The 16,230-nt window shown below is 35.1% G+C and overlaps 1 protein-coding gene across 1 annotated transcript in view; it reads left to right on the top strand.

Annotated features, from left to right (window-relative positions):
• The window catches only part of HOOK3 (hook microtubule tethering protein 3), a 126,028-nt gene that overhangs the window by 47,556 nt on the left and 62,242 nt on the right, over nucleotides 1-16,230 (top strand). Inside the window, exons 6-7 of the mRNA XM_069075795.1 lie at nucleotides 10,150-10,217; nucleotides 11,123-11,185. Coding sequence (XP_068931896.1) covers nucleotides 10,150-10,217; nucleotides 11,123-11,185 — 131 coding nt within the window. The remainder of the gene's footprint in view (nucleotides 1-10,149; nucleotides 10,218-11,122; nucleotides 11,186-16,230) is intronic.

Here is a 16,230-nt window from a genome sequence, read left to right as displayed (position 1 = left end):
ACGCAATGAAAAGTGCATTAAAAGGTTACAAAATAAAGTTCTGTGAGGTCTAGGGGTACCGAGTTATTAAATGGTCCCAAGGGGATAAGAGAAAATTTCTGGAAAATGACTTGGACTTCTGAGTGATGAGTAGAGGAATTCATTCAACAGGTAAATAGAGAAGAGAGTGCATATTGTGTATAGGTATCAGCCTGAGAAAAACATGGAGGCAAGAATATAATGTATGAAGCTATTTGTCCAGTTTGGCTAGAAAATAAAGTAAATGGAAAAGAAGTGATAGGAGTTATAGCTGGAAAAATAAGGTGTTGCCAGATTGTTGAGAGCCTTGAGTACCACACATGGTAACTTGTACTTTAATCAGTAGCCACAGTGGATTTTTGAGCAGAGTGACATGATCAGAATGCATAAGATTAGTCTAACAGCAATGTGAAGGATAAATTCAAGTGAAGAGACAGATTCTGTGCAGAGAATATTTAAGGATTCCTTTATAACTGTTTAAGTGAGGGCCTTTAGTAGGATAGTAACACTAAGAATGAAGAAGAAGGGAAGGTTCAGGAGATGCTGTCGAGGTGGAATTGACACTGCCTGCTAAATATTTGGGTAGAAAAGGTGAAAAAAAGAGGAAAAAACAAATCAGACCAAAAGTTAAGATCATGACTGAGACAGGGAAAATGGTAGAATCACAGGGGGAAAGAAAGTACTGTCAAAAGGAGGAGTTGATTTAGGGAATTAAATTTTAGACATTCATCTCAATTAAATAAAACAGTTGAGTTTAAGATACAGGTCCCATGTCCAGGTTGTGATGTCCCAAATTAGAGATGTGGATCTGGAGCTCAGAAAAAAGGTCAGAGCTGCAGGTGTGTAGACTTGGGAAGCATCACAATAGAGAAGGTGATTTTGTGTCAATGAAGTGAATGAGATTGCTAAGAAAGGTTGTAGAGAGAAAAGAGGGCCAAGGAAAATCCTTAAGAAGACACAAATTGAGTTTTTGAAGAGGATGTGAAACAGTCACTTAGTAGTAGAAGAACAAATAGAGAGGTGGTACTTCTGAAACCAAGGTATTTGGGTATCGGTATTTTTTCAAAGGGAAAATAGGTTAAAAAAGAAGAATTTGGAAAAATAAGTTTAATTATAGAGAATGAAAAATTTTAAAGGTGAGTGGTCTGATGACTGTACGTTTTTAGTGTTAGAAAATTTTCTTAGCCACCAGCTGAGGGTGTTTTTTTTTGCCATGATCTTACATTATGCTGCTCTGTTCTGTCTCAAAAACTTAAAATAGCCTATTGTCAATTCCTCTTTGTTTCAACAAATATTTATTAAGCAGCTACTATGTACAAAGTACTGAGCATGGTGTTAAGGATACAAAGATTAGGTATGGTGAAGACTGTGTTCTCCAGGATGTTAAAATCCAGTAGGGGAGAAAATCCTATACAGAAATAAATAATAAAAGGTAGAGTGAGAAGTAAAAAAATTATCTGAGAAATTTGATGGTGCAGAGATCAGTTTTGGTGGGAAAGTGAGGAATGGCTTCAAAGAAATGTCATCTGAGGTAGGCCTAGATAGGGAATAAGGGAATAGAATAAGGGAAAGAGAAGGTTGGATTATTCCAGGAATTGAAGGCAATGTTGACAAAAATATGTATATAAAGTGGTGACTAATAATATTATACAAACATATAACACATGCATATATATATATTTATATGTATGTATGTATATATAGCAAGCAATTCCCTGGAACTTACCTATTGTCCCACATAGCATGAATGCTCCTGCTTCTTACCTCTCACTCAGTTTCCATGGTTTCTTTCAGTCCAAATCTCAGCTTCTAAAGGAAGCCTTTCCTGGTCTGTTCCATTCCCCTGCCCCCAACTTCTAGTGTCTTCTTCTCTCGGCTTTCTGTCCAATTTGTATAGATATTGTTTTTAACTAGTTATTCACATGTTTTTCTCCTCTAAGATTGTGAGCACCTTGAGGCTAGGATCTGTCTTTGTAGCCCCAACACTTACCACAGCAATTAAAGTGCTTCAACCCTAATTCCAACTCTGAATGAGTTGAGGAAATTCTCATTGCAGCAGTTCTACATATTACTGAAATCCTTCATGTATTTTCCATTATAATAATAGCTTTCCCCAAATAAAACTTTTGTTTTCTTAAAAAAATAATATTAATATTAGACAAAGCTGAAAAAATAAGTCGGAACTAAATTGTAGAGGGCCTTGAATGCCATTATCAGGTTCTTTGACAGTCACTGGGAAAGTCAGCAGATTGAATAGAATATAAGCTTCTTGAGACAGTTGAATTTTTATTTTTTCATATATTTCCATAGTAACTTCTAATTAGATGGACTGGAGGCAGGGAGACAAGTTAAGGTTCTGTTAAAAATTATTTAGGCAGGCAAATATTAAGGAGACCTGAAGCAAGGAAGTTTGTAGGGAAGTAGAAGGGAAGAGTTAGAGAAATAGATCGTGGAAATAGAAATGCCAAGGATTGGCAGCTTATGGAAGGTGAGAAATAAGAAACAAGAAAGAATAGATTATGTATGTATCTGAAATTAAAAGCCTAGATAAACAGGAGAATAGTGATGCTATCAATAGAAATAGAAAAGTTCGTGGGAAAGGGTAATTGTGGTTTGCAGGGAATGATTTCAGTTTTGAATACATGGAATTTTTGAGGTACTAGTGAATATCCAGGTAGAAGTTTCCATCTCTCAGTTGAAAATACAGGACTGGAGTTCTGGGACAGTTGTTATGGATAAAGATAACAGATATGTGAGTTATCTGCTTAGAGGTGATCATTGAGTCCATGTGAGTGGATGAAAAAAAAAGGCCAAGTACAGAATCTTGGGGAATCCCACATTTAAGGACTAGAGAAAAATAAGAAGGTAGAAAAATAGAGTTCTAGTAGTCAGAGTAGGTGGTATCATGAAGGCCAAAGAAGGAAAATTAGACAAGACGACAAAGGTTTGTCCCCATATCTAGTATTCCAAAGAGGTCAAGGAGGTTAAATGAGGAAAAAGACTATTGGATTTAGAAAATATACAGTGGGCATTAGCAGATACTGCAAAATCTTAGTTTCATTAGAATGATGGGGATAAAGGTATATTGCAAAGTTGAGTAAGTAGGTGATAAAATAGTCTCACTATGATTTACTTTGCTTTTGAAACTAGGTTAAAACAAATAAGCCCACTAACTTTTTTTTCCTCTGACTCAACATACTTTTTGGTATTGCCCATGTGTTGTAGAATTCCAGTGACAAGAATATTAGAACGATGAGAGACAAAATGGTATAGTAAATCAAGGTCCAACTTATTTCAAATGTCCTAATCTGCATTGGTAGAAAGAGTATCCAAAGTGGGAGTTCCTTATAGAAATAAATTCACAAGTTTAGACCTCTGTCTCCCCCCCCAAGAGTGGTGATAAATTTGATGGCAGTCAGCATTGGTGAACTGAAGACATTTTCCTGTCACTGCTTTTAGTTCTTTTGTAGTCAGTTTTGTATTTATGTTTAAAATGTATTTAAAATTTTTCTTATTTACTGCATCCTGATTTCTTTCATATTTGTTATTCTTCATCTGTGTTAATTTTCTGTTCTAGTTTTATCTACCCAGATCATATTAGAAAATCAAGGAGCAGCTACGTGGCACAGTGAATAGAGCACCAGCCCTGATTTGAGTTCAAATGTGGCCTCAGACACTTGACGCTTACTAGCTGTCAAGTGACCTTGGGCAGTCACTTAACCCCAATTGCCCTGCCTTCCCCACTCCAAAAAAGAAAAAAGAAAGTCAACATACAAATTCTCTCCAAAGAAAATGCTCTTCTCTCACTGTATCTGTGCCACTAACATGTATGGCTAAGTTCCTGTTGATTCTCAAAGAAGCGACATTATGCATAAGTTTCTTAAGACTGAGGAAGTTATTTTCTGTTTCTCGTACTCACTATACTCTGTCATCATAGGCAATTGATTCCAATGATGAGAATACTTAACTCTAAAAGTTCCCTGAAAGTTCTTCGAGTTCAGAAAGGTTATGCAGTGTTTGTCATTAAGAGATTGAGAGAGCCTTGATAAGATCTTCATTAATTCTTTTGATGGTTTGCAAAATTATAGACTGAATTGTTGAAGTATATTCTTACAGTGGAAGGAACATCTTATCTGCTTTTTTCCATGAAATGAAATTAAGTGGTATATAGGTTTGGTGGTGCTTAAATTTTTTTTAAAATTACCCAATATCCTAAAAACTAAAGGAACGTTGAAAGATTTTATTGAATACAGTACAGAGAGCCTTATTTACCTGGAAGATATATGTGTGGAATTTAGCAAGAAATAACTAAATAAAAAGAGTTCCCAAGCCAACTGAAATTTTAAGGCTCTGCATTTTCATCTTCAGGAGAGATATTTGGTCTTCCATTCTGTGTTTAACTCTTAATTTATACATATTTAATAACCTTGGTTATCTGGTACCTCATATCACAGCAAATTAGAAGGAAAAGAGTGATAGGAATGATAATTACAGAAGTGACTGTGGATAGAGAACAGAATAGCTGCCGTATTACAGTTTAGTGATTACTAATAGCAATGGACTCAGGTTATAAGGTAAAAAAAATTTAACAATCATGTTCCATACAACCTATTTAAGAACGCAAGTAAGTGTATATTTTATAATTTAGATTCATAATGTCAAGGCTAGATGAGAACATAGCAGATTAAAAAAGAAACATCTGATCTAGTCCTCATTTTTATAGATGAGGGAAGTAAGGTCCAAAAGTATAATGTGATTTACCCCTAAATGACAAGCTAATCAGTAAGTAGCCAATTCAGGACCAGAAACCCTAGTCCAGTGCATTTTCTCTTTTTCTGTGCTACAAGTTTTGGCACTTATAAGATTCCACTTAAGTAGAATATTCTCTGATATCTGATAAGTGAATTTTTTTTAAACTTTCTGCTAAACAACTAGTAAATGTGGACTTTTTATAGTAAATTTTAAATATTAGGAAAGTTTTCTGGAATAAAACACTTCCAGTATTTTAGTAAATTTATGATTGCACCAATGTAGGTACTTCCTCCAGTGATACAGATCATGTTCAAACCCTGTCTGCCCATCTTGTTCTCAGTTTTTTAACTGAGCTTCACCTGACATGCTACATACAGGCTTTCATTTGGTTCCTTGACATTGGATTCCATGTAGTTGATTTCCAGATCAGGATATCCAAACCTTGACTCTCTTTTGAACTGACCAGTTACCTCATGGACATCTTGAACTAGATGGCATGGGCATCTGAAATTCAAAATGTCCAAAACAAATAGAAAAACAGTCTTTGTCTTCAAGGAGCATACATTCTAGTGGGAGAGACTACACGTAAATAACATGGCACGTACTAGATACATAATTTATAAATGGGAGGTGATCTCAGAAGAACAGCATTAACAATGGGGAGAACCAGGAAAGACCTCCTACAGAAGATGCGATTTGAACCAAGTCTTGAAGGAAGCCAAAAGGCTAAAGTGAGTCAGAAGAGCATTCCAGGCATGTAGGACAGTCAGCGAAAAGGTAGAGAATTAGAACACAGAGTGTCAAGTTTGAGGAACAGCCAGAAAACCAGTGTTGCTGAATCATAGAATATGTGGACAGAAGCAAAATATTAAAAGACCCCCCAAACCAGGAAAGGGATAGATCTTGAAGCCAAACAAAATTTGGTCCTAAAGGTAATCAGGGGCCACTGGAGTTTATTGAGGTAAGGGTGATGTAGACAAACTTGAACTTGAGGAAATCATTTTGGCAGGTGAGGGGAGGATGTACAGGAGTAGAGAGAAACCCAAGACAGGGACAAACCAGAAAGGTATTGCACTGGTCCAGACTTGGAGCAATGAAGCCCTCAACTAAGTTGGTAGCTATGTGAGTAAGGGGAAGGGAGTGTGTACAAAATATGTGAAGATAGAAACAGCCAGACTTGGCAACAGATTAGATAGACAGGTTGAGTTTGAGTGAGAAATTACTGGTACCATTATTGTGAGTTCAGGTTACTGAGAGGATGGATGGTGGTGCCTTTGCCAGTAAAGACATTCAGAAGAAGGGAGAATTTGTGGGAAAGGATGATTTCTGCTTCTTTGGGTATCTTGAGTTTAAGATGTCTGTAGGACATGAAGCAGATGACATGTTGGCAATTGCAGATATGTGACTGGATCTAGCTCATCCTTTTCTTCCTGTTTAATTCTAGATCCCACTCATTATCTTTAAATAGTATCTGTCCTAGATATATGTACTGATGAATCAATCACCTGTATGAGTTGTCAATCCAGTGGCATAGTTTTGACAAGACATTTTTCATTGACTTGGTTTAGATAGGCGAAAACTTACACTAATTTAGAGAAAGCTTGGCCATGTATCCAACCAAGCAAAATCGACCTAAGGGCATTGTGAGGAATGTGAATGTAGGATTCCCAATACATGGCACATTCACCTTCCAGATTCAGAGTAATGGTCTGCTGATCAGCTTTCCCTAAACTTGATCTCACATCTCTTTCTTATTGTTACTTGAAATGACACTGCCTGTAATCCTTTGCCAAGATTTTACAAAGGAGATTGTATTCTAACCTGATTTTACCTTTGGTTGCCACATTTTTCTATGTGGCAAGATCAAGTATTTGACTATGGCAATTGTTAGTTTCTTTTGTCTCCTCTTTGGGGTGACTAATTGGGTCAGTTAAACTTAGACAGAAAATTGTAACTTATGTTTCAGTCTTTTTTTTTTTTTCATTTCTCATTTTTCCTACATTAGATCATGTTGGTGTGTTTTCTCAGTTGCATGTGATCTCTTCAACTCAGTTTTATTATTTCTTTCTGAGTTTTATATTGATTTTTATCTTTGTTCCAACAAGACAATGGTCTGACTTTATTTACCCAGACAGATGATTCAGAAGTGACCCTCTCTTCCATAGGTAACCAGTCATTTCCTGTCTATTAGAACATAATCATTTTCATTTTAAAATTAATGTCAATTGGTGCTTATTGTGCCCAGCATCTTCTGACTGTTTTTGAGGAATTATTCTTGTTATACTCTAAAAGCCATTGACCTCTCTTTAAAAAAACAAAACAAACCTTTTGTACCATCTTTCCCTACATATATTTATTTATTTGTTTGTTTGTTTGTTTTTGCCATTTCTGCTCATCTTTTCCTTGAAGCCATTGAGTATTAAAATTGGTGTTAATTAAATTTGGAGAATCTTTCAGAATTCTTCATACAGTTTCTCTGTCTCCTTGTCTACTTTAATAGCTCTTGGCACATAACTGATTTTTCATAGTGCTCTTTTTTATACATACTTATCATGAGCATTGCAATTCATGATGACCAAATGTTCCATGAAATGTTTTTCTTTTGAACATAGTATAAAACCTATTCTGCCAACTATGCTATTTGCCTCTCCAAGGAGAACCTGTGAGCCATCTATCCATTAAGTTGCAACTTATTTTGTTTTTTGTTTTCATATATAGCAAGGATATCAAGTTGGCTAAAATTCAGTTCTTCAGTAGTATTCATGACTTGGTCACTGGATAAGGATCTCACATTTGGAGTATAAAAACTAAGTTAATATTTATAGGCAGCCTAAAAACTGCCCCTTTTCTGCCACTGCCACCATTACTTAAGAAAGGGGCCTGCATAGGAATAGGGACATTTTTATTTTTGTTTCATGACTTTCCCTGTCCAAAGAAATTCATCACCAAGTGACCAAGCCTAATAGTAATGAGCCTCTCCATATTTAGCTAGGCTGGTCATTGGAAATCATGTTTTTTGCTGGGCATATCCTCAAAGACACCTCAGTGGTAGAACATGCTGGAGGTGTTTTTACTTTGCAGGGAATATCTTTTAAGAACACAGGATCACTTTTTTTTTTTAAAGCAATCTGGGTTAAGTAACTTGCTCAAGGTTACACGGCCAGTTATTTCTGGGTGTGGTGCTAAGTATCTGAGCCCAGATTTGATCCCCAGGTCATCCTGACACTGGAGCCGGTGCTCTTACTTGCTGAGCCACCTGGCTGCCCCTAAGCAATTGGGGTTAAGTAACTTGCTCAAAGTTACACAGCCAGGTGTTTCTGGGTAGGTGCTAAGTGTCTGAGCCCGGGATTCGATCCCCAGGTCATCCTGACACTGGAGCCGGTGCTCTTACTCGCTGTGATACCTGGCCGCCCCCACAGGATCACTCTTAATGCCACAATGTGACATCTCACAGTGAAGCATTGAATTTACAAGTTTATAGAATAAAATATGATATATTAATGTAATACTCCTGGTCATTTTCTCATTTAGCATTTTACGGTGTTCGCGGGGAAGGGCCTTGACGTGGCAACACCGCTTATTAACTAACGCTTCCCCTCTCACACCTTACTAACTTTCTACCTTCTCCACTCAAATGCTACTTTCTCCTCTCCTCTCCTCCAATATAATATCATTATCTCCCCTCATACATTGTCACCTTCATTGCTGCGTCTGTTTTTAGGTCTCTGGAACATTATTCTTAATATGCCTACTGCATTTAGACTTGGAATTTAATATCTTTGAATGTTGTTGTGTTTCAACAATAATGAGGAGTTGTTTCTTAAAAGTATTGAACTCAAAACTTAAGGACATGGTAGAATCTGATCAACTCATGAAAAATGATACTGTGTGTCTGCTGTCTGTATTACTTTGTGATTTGCTGTAACGATAATGCCTGATTTGGGCTTATGTTCATTTGATTGGACCATCATGTTTTTTATTAGAATGCTTTCATTATAAAACATTTTATTAAACAAGAAGTTTTAACTCTAACCTGCACTGCTACCACATCTATCACATTGGATTAAAAGAATGACAGCTGTATTTTTTATTGTTTATAATTTGGGTTTTTGCAAAGGGCTGCACTTATAATGCCCACACTGATTAGAATTTCACCCATTTGAAGATTATTTTAGCTAATTTTACAGCCTGCATTAGTTATCTATTCCGCTGTTTAATAGGCCTCAAAATGGGAGATTGTTTCATCTAGTTATTAACATGTTTTCCACAATTTAAACCCTTCTTTCACAGTTAAAGCCTCCAAGCCAGTAAATCATTATCTACTGTAATATCCTTTAGCATATTATCTGAATTACCTTAAAGCAGAACTTTAGCTTAAATTTTCTTATTTCTTAAGAGAATTATGGGGAAAAACAACTTTGAAAATTAGTCTTATTTTCATTTTAGCCTTGCCACCAATACTGCCATATTAAACTCCAAATGTATGAAACTTGTTCCACTTTTCAATAAGTAGTCTTAAGGCTGCCATTATTTATAGTTAAGAAGTGATTTTCTTATTTGTAATAGCATTCTTGGAATTGACAAATCTGTTCTCACTTAGAACATTGTGGAACATTGAGCATAGTGATTTCAATTGCATTTCTATGAGATGCCTGCCCCCCAGAGGCCACTGGCTGTATAATATCAACAACATTCTTCCTTCTGTCACTTAAATGACCATGCTTTAAAAGCTATTCCAAGTTTCTTAGGTCTTTAACATTTTTTAGAGTAAAGTAAATGAAAAATAAATAACTCTGTGGAGCCAAATACCTTTCATCCACATGCATTTTTGTGGACCTAGTTTTTAATAACAACATAGACAAATATAAAACAGCATTTTCCGTTTTTAAGGGAGATGGATGTAGAGTCTGATCAACCCTATTATAAATATTTTTTCCACTTTGTCACATAAACCAACTCTCACTAAAAGTTGTCCATACTCTACCAAGGGTGGATCCAAACTTCACAGAACAAATCCCCTTAATAAAAGGATTTGTTCTGTAAAACTTGGACCCAATCAAAGGGCTGCACTTGAGGAATTAGAGGGCCACATGTGACCTCAAGGCTGCAGGTTCCCCACCCCTGCCCTAGACTGACTTTATGTGGTGAGAAAAAGAAGAAAATTATTTTGTAGTTTGAAAGAAATATGTGAGGTTTGGGCCTGCCTTACTTCATACTCATCCCATTACCTAAGTGTGTATACTTGAGAATTCCCCAAAAGGAACCTAAAGCGGAAAAAAAAAACACCTGATTGTCAACAGATGCATGAGGTATTAGTCTTCAGTCTCTTAAAGAGTTTTTAATTTGAACAGTGATATTCCAGAGCGTTCTTCTTTTCAGAGTACATCCAGGCCATTATGGTGATGGAAGAATCTGTTCAGCATGTTGTCATGACAGCCATTCAAGAGGTATGTATTGAACCATTTACTTTTCACATTTTTCGGATTTCAGCATATATCATTTTAACTAGAATTAGATGTAGAAATATTCTAAAGGATGTGCATTATTCTGAGTAATACAAATGGGAATGAAATAATTAGGTTGGGTTACCCCATTATTGGAGAATGTTTTTAATTATTCCAATTCAATAAACATTTATCACGTTTTTATTATAGGAAAAGCACTAAGCTAAGCTTTCAGGATACAAAGACAAAAATGACAGTCCCCTACCTTTAAGAAATTTAAATTTTATTGAATGAAGCATGTAAACAAGGAAGTATAAGGTAATTTGAAGGTTAAGTAAGCACTTAGAAGTATCTGAAAAGGTACTTTTGCTTCTTAGGTGATCTTAAAATTATGTTTTTTCCTACCTTATTTTTATTTCAGAAATTAAGGCTGTCTTTAAAAAAAATCTATGGCATTAGTTTGGCTCTTATATTGTACTTCCTTTTCCCTATTTTGGACGTAATAACTGGATTTAGTAGCTTTTAGCTTAATGGATTTCTTATTTCATTGTAAGAATAAATTATGTTGGTTAAAATTTTTTTTCATATGTAAGTGGGGAAAAATAAAAGACTAAATACTTTTTTAAAAAACTACATTAGATCACTATGACTGAGGCCATATTGGAATCTAGTTCTATATTTTAGACTGCCTCTGGATTTAAGTTATGTACCTAGACCTATTATGAAAAGCATATAAAATAGTAAAAGGTTTCTGTTCACATTTTATTTGTATTCTAATCTTTATTATAGTGTTCAGTCATTTATACTTATAATGTAGCACCTAGGATGGAATGTAGAATATAGTTCTTATTATTTCTTGTTCTTTTAATGTTATTCCTCAAGTGAAATCTTTGTCATCCTTATTTCAGCTGATGAGCAAGGAATCTCCAGTTTCTCTTGGAAATGATGCCTATGTTGACCTTGACCGCCAGGTACCTAACATTGGTTGTTGTTTTTTCAGTAATAGTAGCCGCTTACATAAATAGACTTTGTAAATTGCAAGCCACAGTACGCTCTTTTGATCTTTACAAAAACTTTGTGAATTATTCTTCTCGTTTTATAGATGAGAAATCTGTGTTTCAGAAAGGTGAAATGTCATGCCTACTGAGTTCACATCAGCTAGTGACAAACCATAAACCAGGTCCTTTGACTTCATGTTCAGTCTTCTTTTACTGTGCCACACTTTAGTGTTTTCTTTTTTCTTTTTTTTCTTCTCTGACAAAAAATTTATTTTGGGAGGGGGTAGGGAACTCTTTATTTAATGGATCTGTAAAGTTCTCTAACCCTAGACAGTGTAGCTTTAGAATTAAGGTTGAAGTATCTTTATTACAGTAAAGAAAAGCAGTTCTTTACTGGATGTTGTATATCTATAATTGAGTATAACCATCTGCTTCCCTGGCATAACCTACTTTTAAGATAGGTTAACTCTTGTTAACTTAGTCTAGGGTTAAAATTTTCACTTTGTATAATTTTGTTTCAAGTAATTCGTCCCTTTATAATTTTCACTACAGATCTACTTCACTTAGACAATTGGTATATACCTGAAAAGTTCTTTGAAAATTTAAATCATTTATTAAATCAACTTTTATAATTAGAATTGTGTTCAGGTTCATTTTACCTTGATTTCAAATAACATTTTTGCCAGCAGTTTAGTGAGGGTTTTTCCTCCCCATCTGTCTCTCCATGGAGTTGTTAATTATCTCTCAGGAGACACAGGCTGTGCTACAGTAGTTATAATTTGAAAGAATACTATAAAGATTCTCAAAGGGTTATAAGGAATTTTTTTTCCAATTTTAATAATTATCTCATTTAACTGTTTTTCCTTGGGTATTTTCAGAATATTCATTTCACTTTATATGTTCTACCTTACCCTTTCCTATTCCTTTTCCACTTTTTTACACTACCACCCACAGGAAAAAACTCAGTCATAAACAGAAAATCATGATGTGTGATATTTATAGGTTTTATCAGAAATTCCAGAAAGTTTACATTCATTAGAAAGTTATTAAATGAAAACACTTTATTTTGGCTTTAATAATGTATGTAAAAATGAAAATTAAAAGTAACATAGCATATTTCATTTCTCTAAATAATGAAATTACTTCACACTCCTGAGCCTTTCCTTTCTAGCCAAGTATGAGTCTTCTCTTTTTAAAAACCATTTGTGGCAGGCAACAAGGCTGGCCTAACCACTGGGACAAAGTCCTCTATGTTGAAATTTGGGGCTTTCTTGGTCTGGCCATATCTTCCTATTATAAAAGTCTCATGAAAAAAACCATTCTTCCATGCTCTGAACTCTTTATTTTCTAACTCTTTCACTACATTACTATGATTTGGCAGTGCTTATTTCTTAAGGTGTGGCAAATATGAATTCTAGGAGCTTCATGAATGCCAGGCTTCATAATGCCGTGCATACATGCTGCAACTTGTCTCCATATGTAAATATATCCAGAATTAATATTTTTCCAAGGTCCTTTGACAGCTTCTTTTTGTTATTCTGGAATGATTGGATTTGGAGAAAATAATAATGAAACTGAATATATAGAGAGAAATTAAGAAATGGAAAAACCACAAAGTTCTGAGCAGCTCATTTTTGGTTTTGCATAATCACTTGTTTGGTTCATTTTCCTTTATGATCTAACTTAATTTTTCATTAGTAAATGTGAAAAATATTTGAGGAACAGCCTCATTTTTAAAGGACTGGGATAGATTTTTTTTTTCAGGGATTTCCAAATGATTTAATTCAGATCCAGCAGTTTCAGTATCATCCTAATCCCATCCCACCCCCAAACCTCAAAGGAACATATGATAAGGGTTTGTTTGTAGAACATAAATAAGCATTGCCAAGAAAATATTGATGGATTATTCTACTGTGCAGATATCAAGAACAAAACAAAACATTTTTGAAGCTAATTTCACTTAAGCTAAATAAATCACTTTATTTCCAAATCACTGCTATAATTTCTCTGTGGTATAAATCTAAACCAAGACAAATAGGAAGGAAATACAAGGATTAAAGAAGGGAATTCATGTTCCTGAAATCATTTTGCACTATTTTAAATGAGCAAAAAACTTTTAATCTGCTTCCGAAAAGCATGGTGATCACATCTCACTGAAATTAATTTTTTTCTAATTTAAATTAAACTTTCTTCTAAAAGGTGTTATGAGGGGCGGTCAGGTAGCACAGCAAGTAAAAGCACCGGCTCCAGTGTCAGGAATGACCTGGGGATCGAATCTGGGCTCAGACACTTAGCACCACACCCAGAAATAACTGGCTGTGTAACCTTGAGCAAGTTACTTAACCCCGATTGCTTTAAAAAAAAAAAAAAGGTATTAGGACTACAAGTTTGTATACTTGACTATTGGTCTTTTAGTCATGAAATCAAAATCTTATTTGGAAGATGTGTCGGATGCCATCTAGTCCAGCCTATATCTAAACAAGAATTCTTCCTGTAAATTATCTGACAATAGTCATGGTCATTTTAGCCTAATCATCTCCTCTGCCCCCAGGAGCTCTTTTCTTTGGTCTTAAGGATTCTTACTCTTTAGTGTGGTGAGAATATTTATAGACATCCATTAACATCCCTAGTGAATTTTTATTTGTTATTTCATTGTTTCTCCTTTTAGGTTTTTTTTTTAACTTTTTTTCATGTTTTTCCTTCTTTTGTGGAACATATATTTTCAGGATTTCCCTGTTTGATTTTCATTGATGTTTTGCAGTTATTTTACCTGTTGTTAAGACATTTTTCACAATCCTCTTCGGCATTGTAATTTTGGTCCTATAGGTAGACTTTTTTTTTTTTGAGTGTTGTTTCTGGACTGGGTTTTTTTGGTTTTACCATTAATTTTTGGCATCAGCCTGAACAGTTGGGTTTTTTGGTTTTTGTTTTTTTTGTTTTTGTCTTCTCTGTCTTTTATAGAACATAGGAGCAGATACATCTCAGTGGCTTGAAGACATACACCTGTACAAAAGATGTCTGTAACCAGTAACACAATCAAGAACATCTGATGTTCTTGAAGCATCATCATGATTAGTTTGGATGTGAGATGTATAAAAGATACTCTTCAAACTCTTGGGTTTGGCGGTGAGTTTGTGAAGCACAACTCCCTTGTCTCCCAAATTCCTCAAAAAGTGGATCAAAAGTGCCTTCAGAGAATACCAAATAATATACTTGAGTATAAATACCAAAAGTCCTGTTTTGACATCAACTACTTAGTTTCTAGTTGTTCATTATGACAGTGCTGAAAACTACAATGACATTGAGAAGATACTCATCATTTCCTATCAACTAGCAGACAATGAAAACCTTTACAAACTGGCTTAAGTAAGGTAGATGTGAGCAACTTATATGTTCAAGGATAATCTCCTTAAGTATCAAAGAAGGTGCATCAAGAATCCACTAAATTGAATTTTCCCTGGAGTCAAGCTTTTGGGGTTCCAGCTGAAAGAAATTTACAAAATCATGAAATATATATAATATTGTACCTTAGCATTTCAGATAACTCTTTGGAACATCAGTTTTCTAATGACATCTCTTAGTAGCTCTGACAAAGTTTTGTTCTTTTTTTTTAATGGAGGATCTGAAGAGATGAAGAAGAGTAATATAGCATAAACCCACAAAATGTTTTCAGAAAGATAAAGAAACTTGTAGAAGACCTAAGGAAAAGAAAAATATGAACTCCACTGTAGCAGATGCCTTTTTTTTTCCAGTGGTAAAGAAGATTATTAAAATCTTGCCTTTTAAATTTTGGCAAAGAACTACTAAGTGATATAAACAATGCCATACCCAAGAATTAACTCCAAAGAACTTATTTTATTAGGAATCTCACTTGAATGAGCATGTTCAAGAATACGTGATTACCCCTTTAGAATATCTCTAGTTTGTAAAGTGATGCAATATTAGTATGTTATTTCAAAGATGATTTTCTTTTTTTCCCTTTTTAATTAATTTATTTATTTTTAGTTTTCAGCATTCATTTCCACAAGATTTTGAGTTACAAATTTTTCTTCCCATAGTTCCCCTACCTCCCCCACCCCAAAATATCGAGCCTACTAAATACCCCTTCCCCCAATCTGTTCTCTCTTAAACCCCCCCCCTCCCCCCCCCCCCCCCTCAACTTCCTAGTAGGGCAAGATGGATTCCTATACCCCAGTGCCTGTATATCTTATTTACCCATTGCATGTAAAAAAAATAATTTTTTTAAACATTTATTTTTAAAACTTTGATTTGCAGATTCTTTTCCTTCTTCCCTCCCCACCCACACCCCACTGGGGAGATTAGCAATTCAATATAGGTTGTATATGTGTAGTTAAGCAAAACAATTCCATAGTAATTGTGAAAGACTAAATGTATTTCCCTCCATCCTATCTCACCCCCCACTTGTTCTGTTTTCTCCTTTGACCCTGTCCCTTTTCAAAAGTGTTGCTTCTAACTACCCTCTCTCCCAATCTGCCCTCCCTTCTATTATCCCTCCTCTTATCCTCTTCCCCCCTATTTTCCTGTAGGGTAAGATACCCAGTTGAGTGTGTATGTTATTCCCTCCTTTAAGCCAAATTCAGTGAGAGTAAGGTGGACCCATTCCCTTTCACTTTCCTGTTCTTCCCCTCCATTGTAACAGTTTTTTTCTTGCCTCTCAAAGATCATTTTCTGTATTCTTCCCTGTTTTGTCAAGAGATGGAGATAAGGTTCTTACCAAGGTTTTTGTTCATTGTACTGTGATTTTACATGGCAGTCCAATATTTATGGGCATTCAAGAAACTCTTTTATTAGTTCATGAGAATCAGACTTGTTACCATAAATAGTTCAGTATTCTTGAATTAAGATTAAAAATTGACAGTTTGAGAGAAATCATTTATCTGGGACAGAATAGTTGAAATTTTCATCTTACTTGTCAATCACAGAATTTCTTGGGAAGCTAGAAAATGAACCAAAGAGAAATGACAATAATTTAAGCATAAACTTTGGCAGTTATACAC

Source organism: Petaurus breviceps, unplaced genomic scaffold, assembly GCF_028583685.1.
Source record: "Petaurus breviceps papuanus isolate PSGF00001 unplaced genomic scaffold, PetGlider_PUasm1.0 90919, whole genome shotgun sequence".
Taxonomy (NCBI): Eukaryota; Metazoa; Chordata; class Mammalia; order Diprotodontia; family Petauridae; genus Petaurus; species Petaurus breviceps.
Note: the sequence above shows the minus strand (reverse complement) of the source record. Positions and strands in the feature narration are given on the sequence as shown.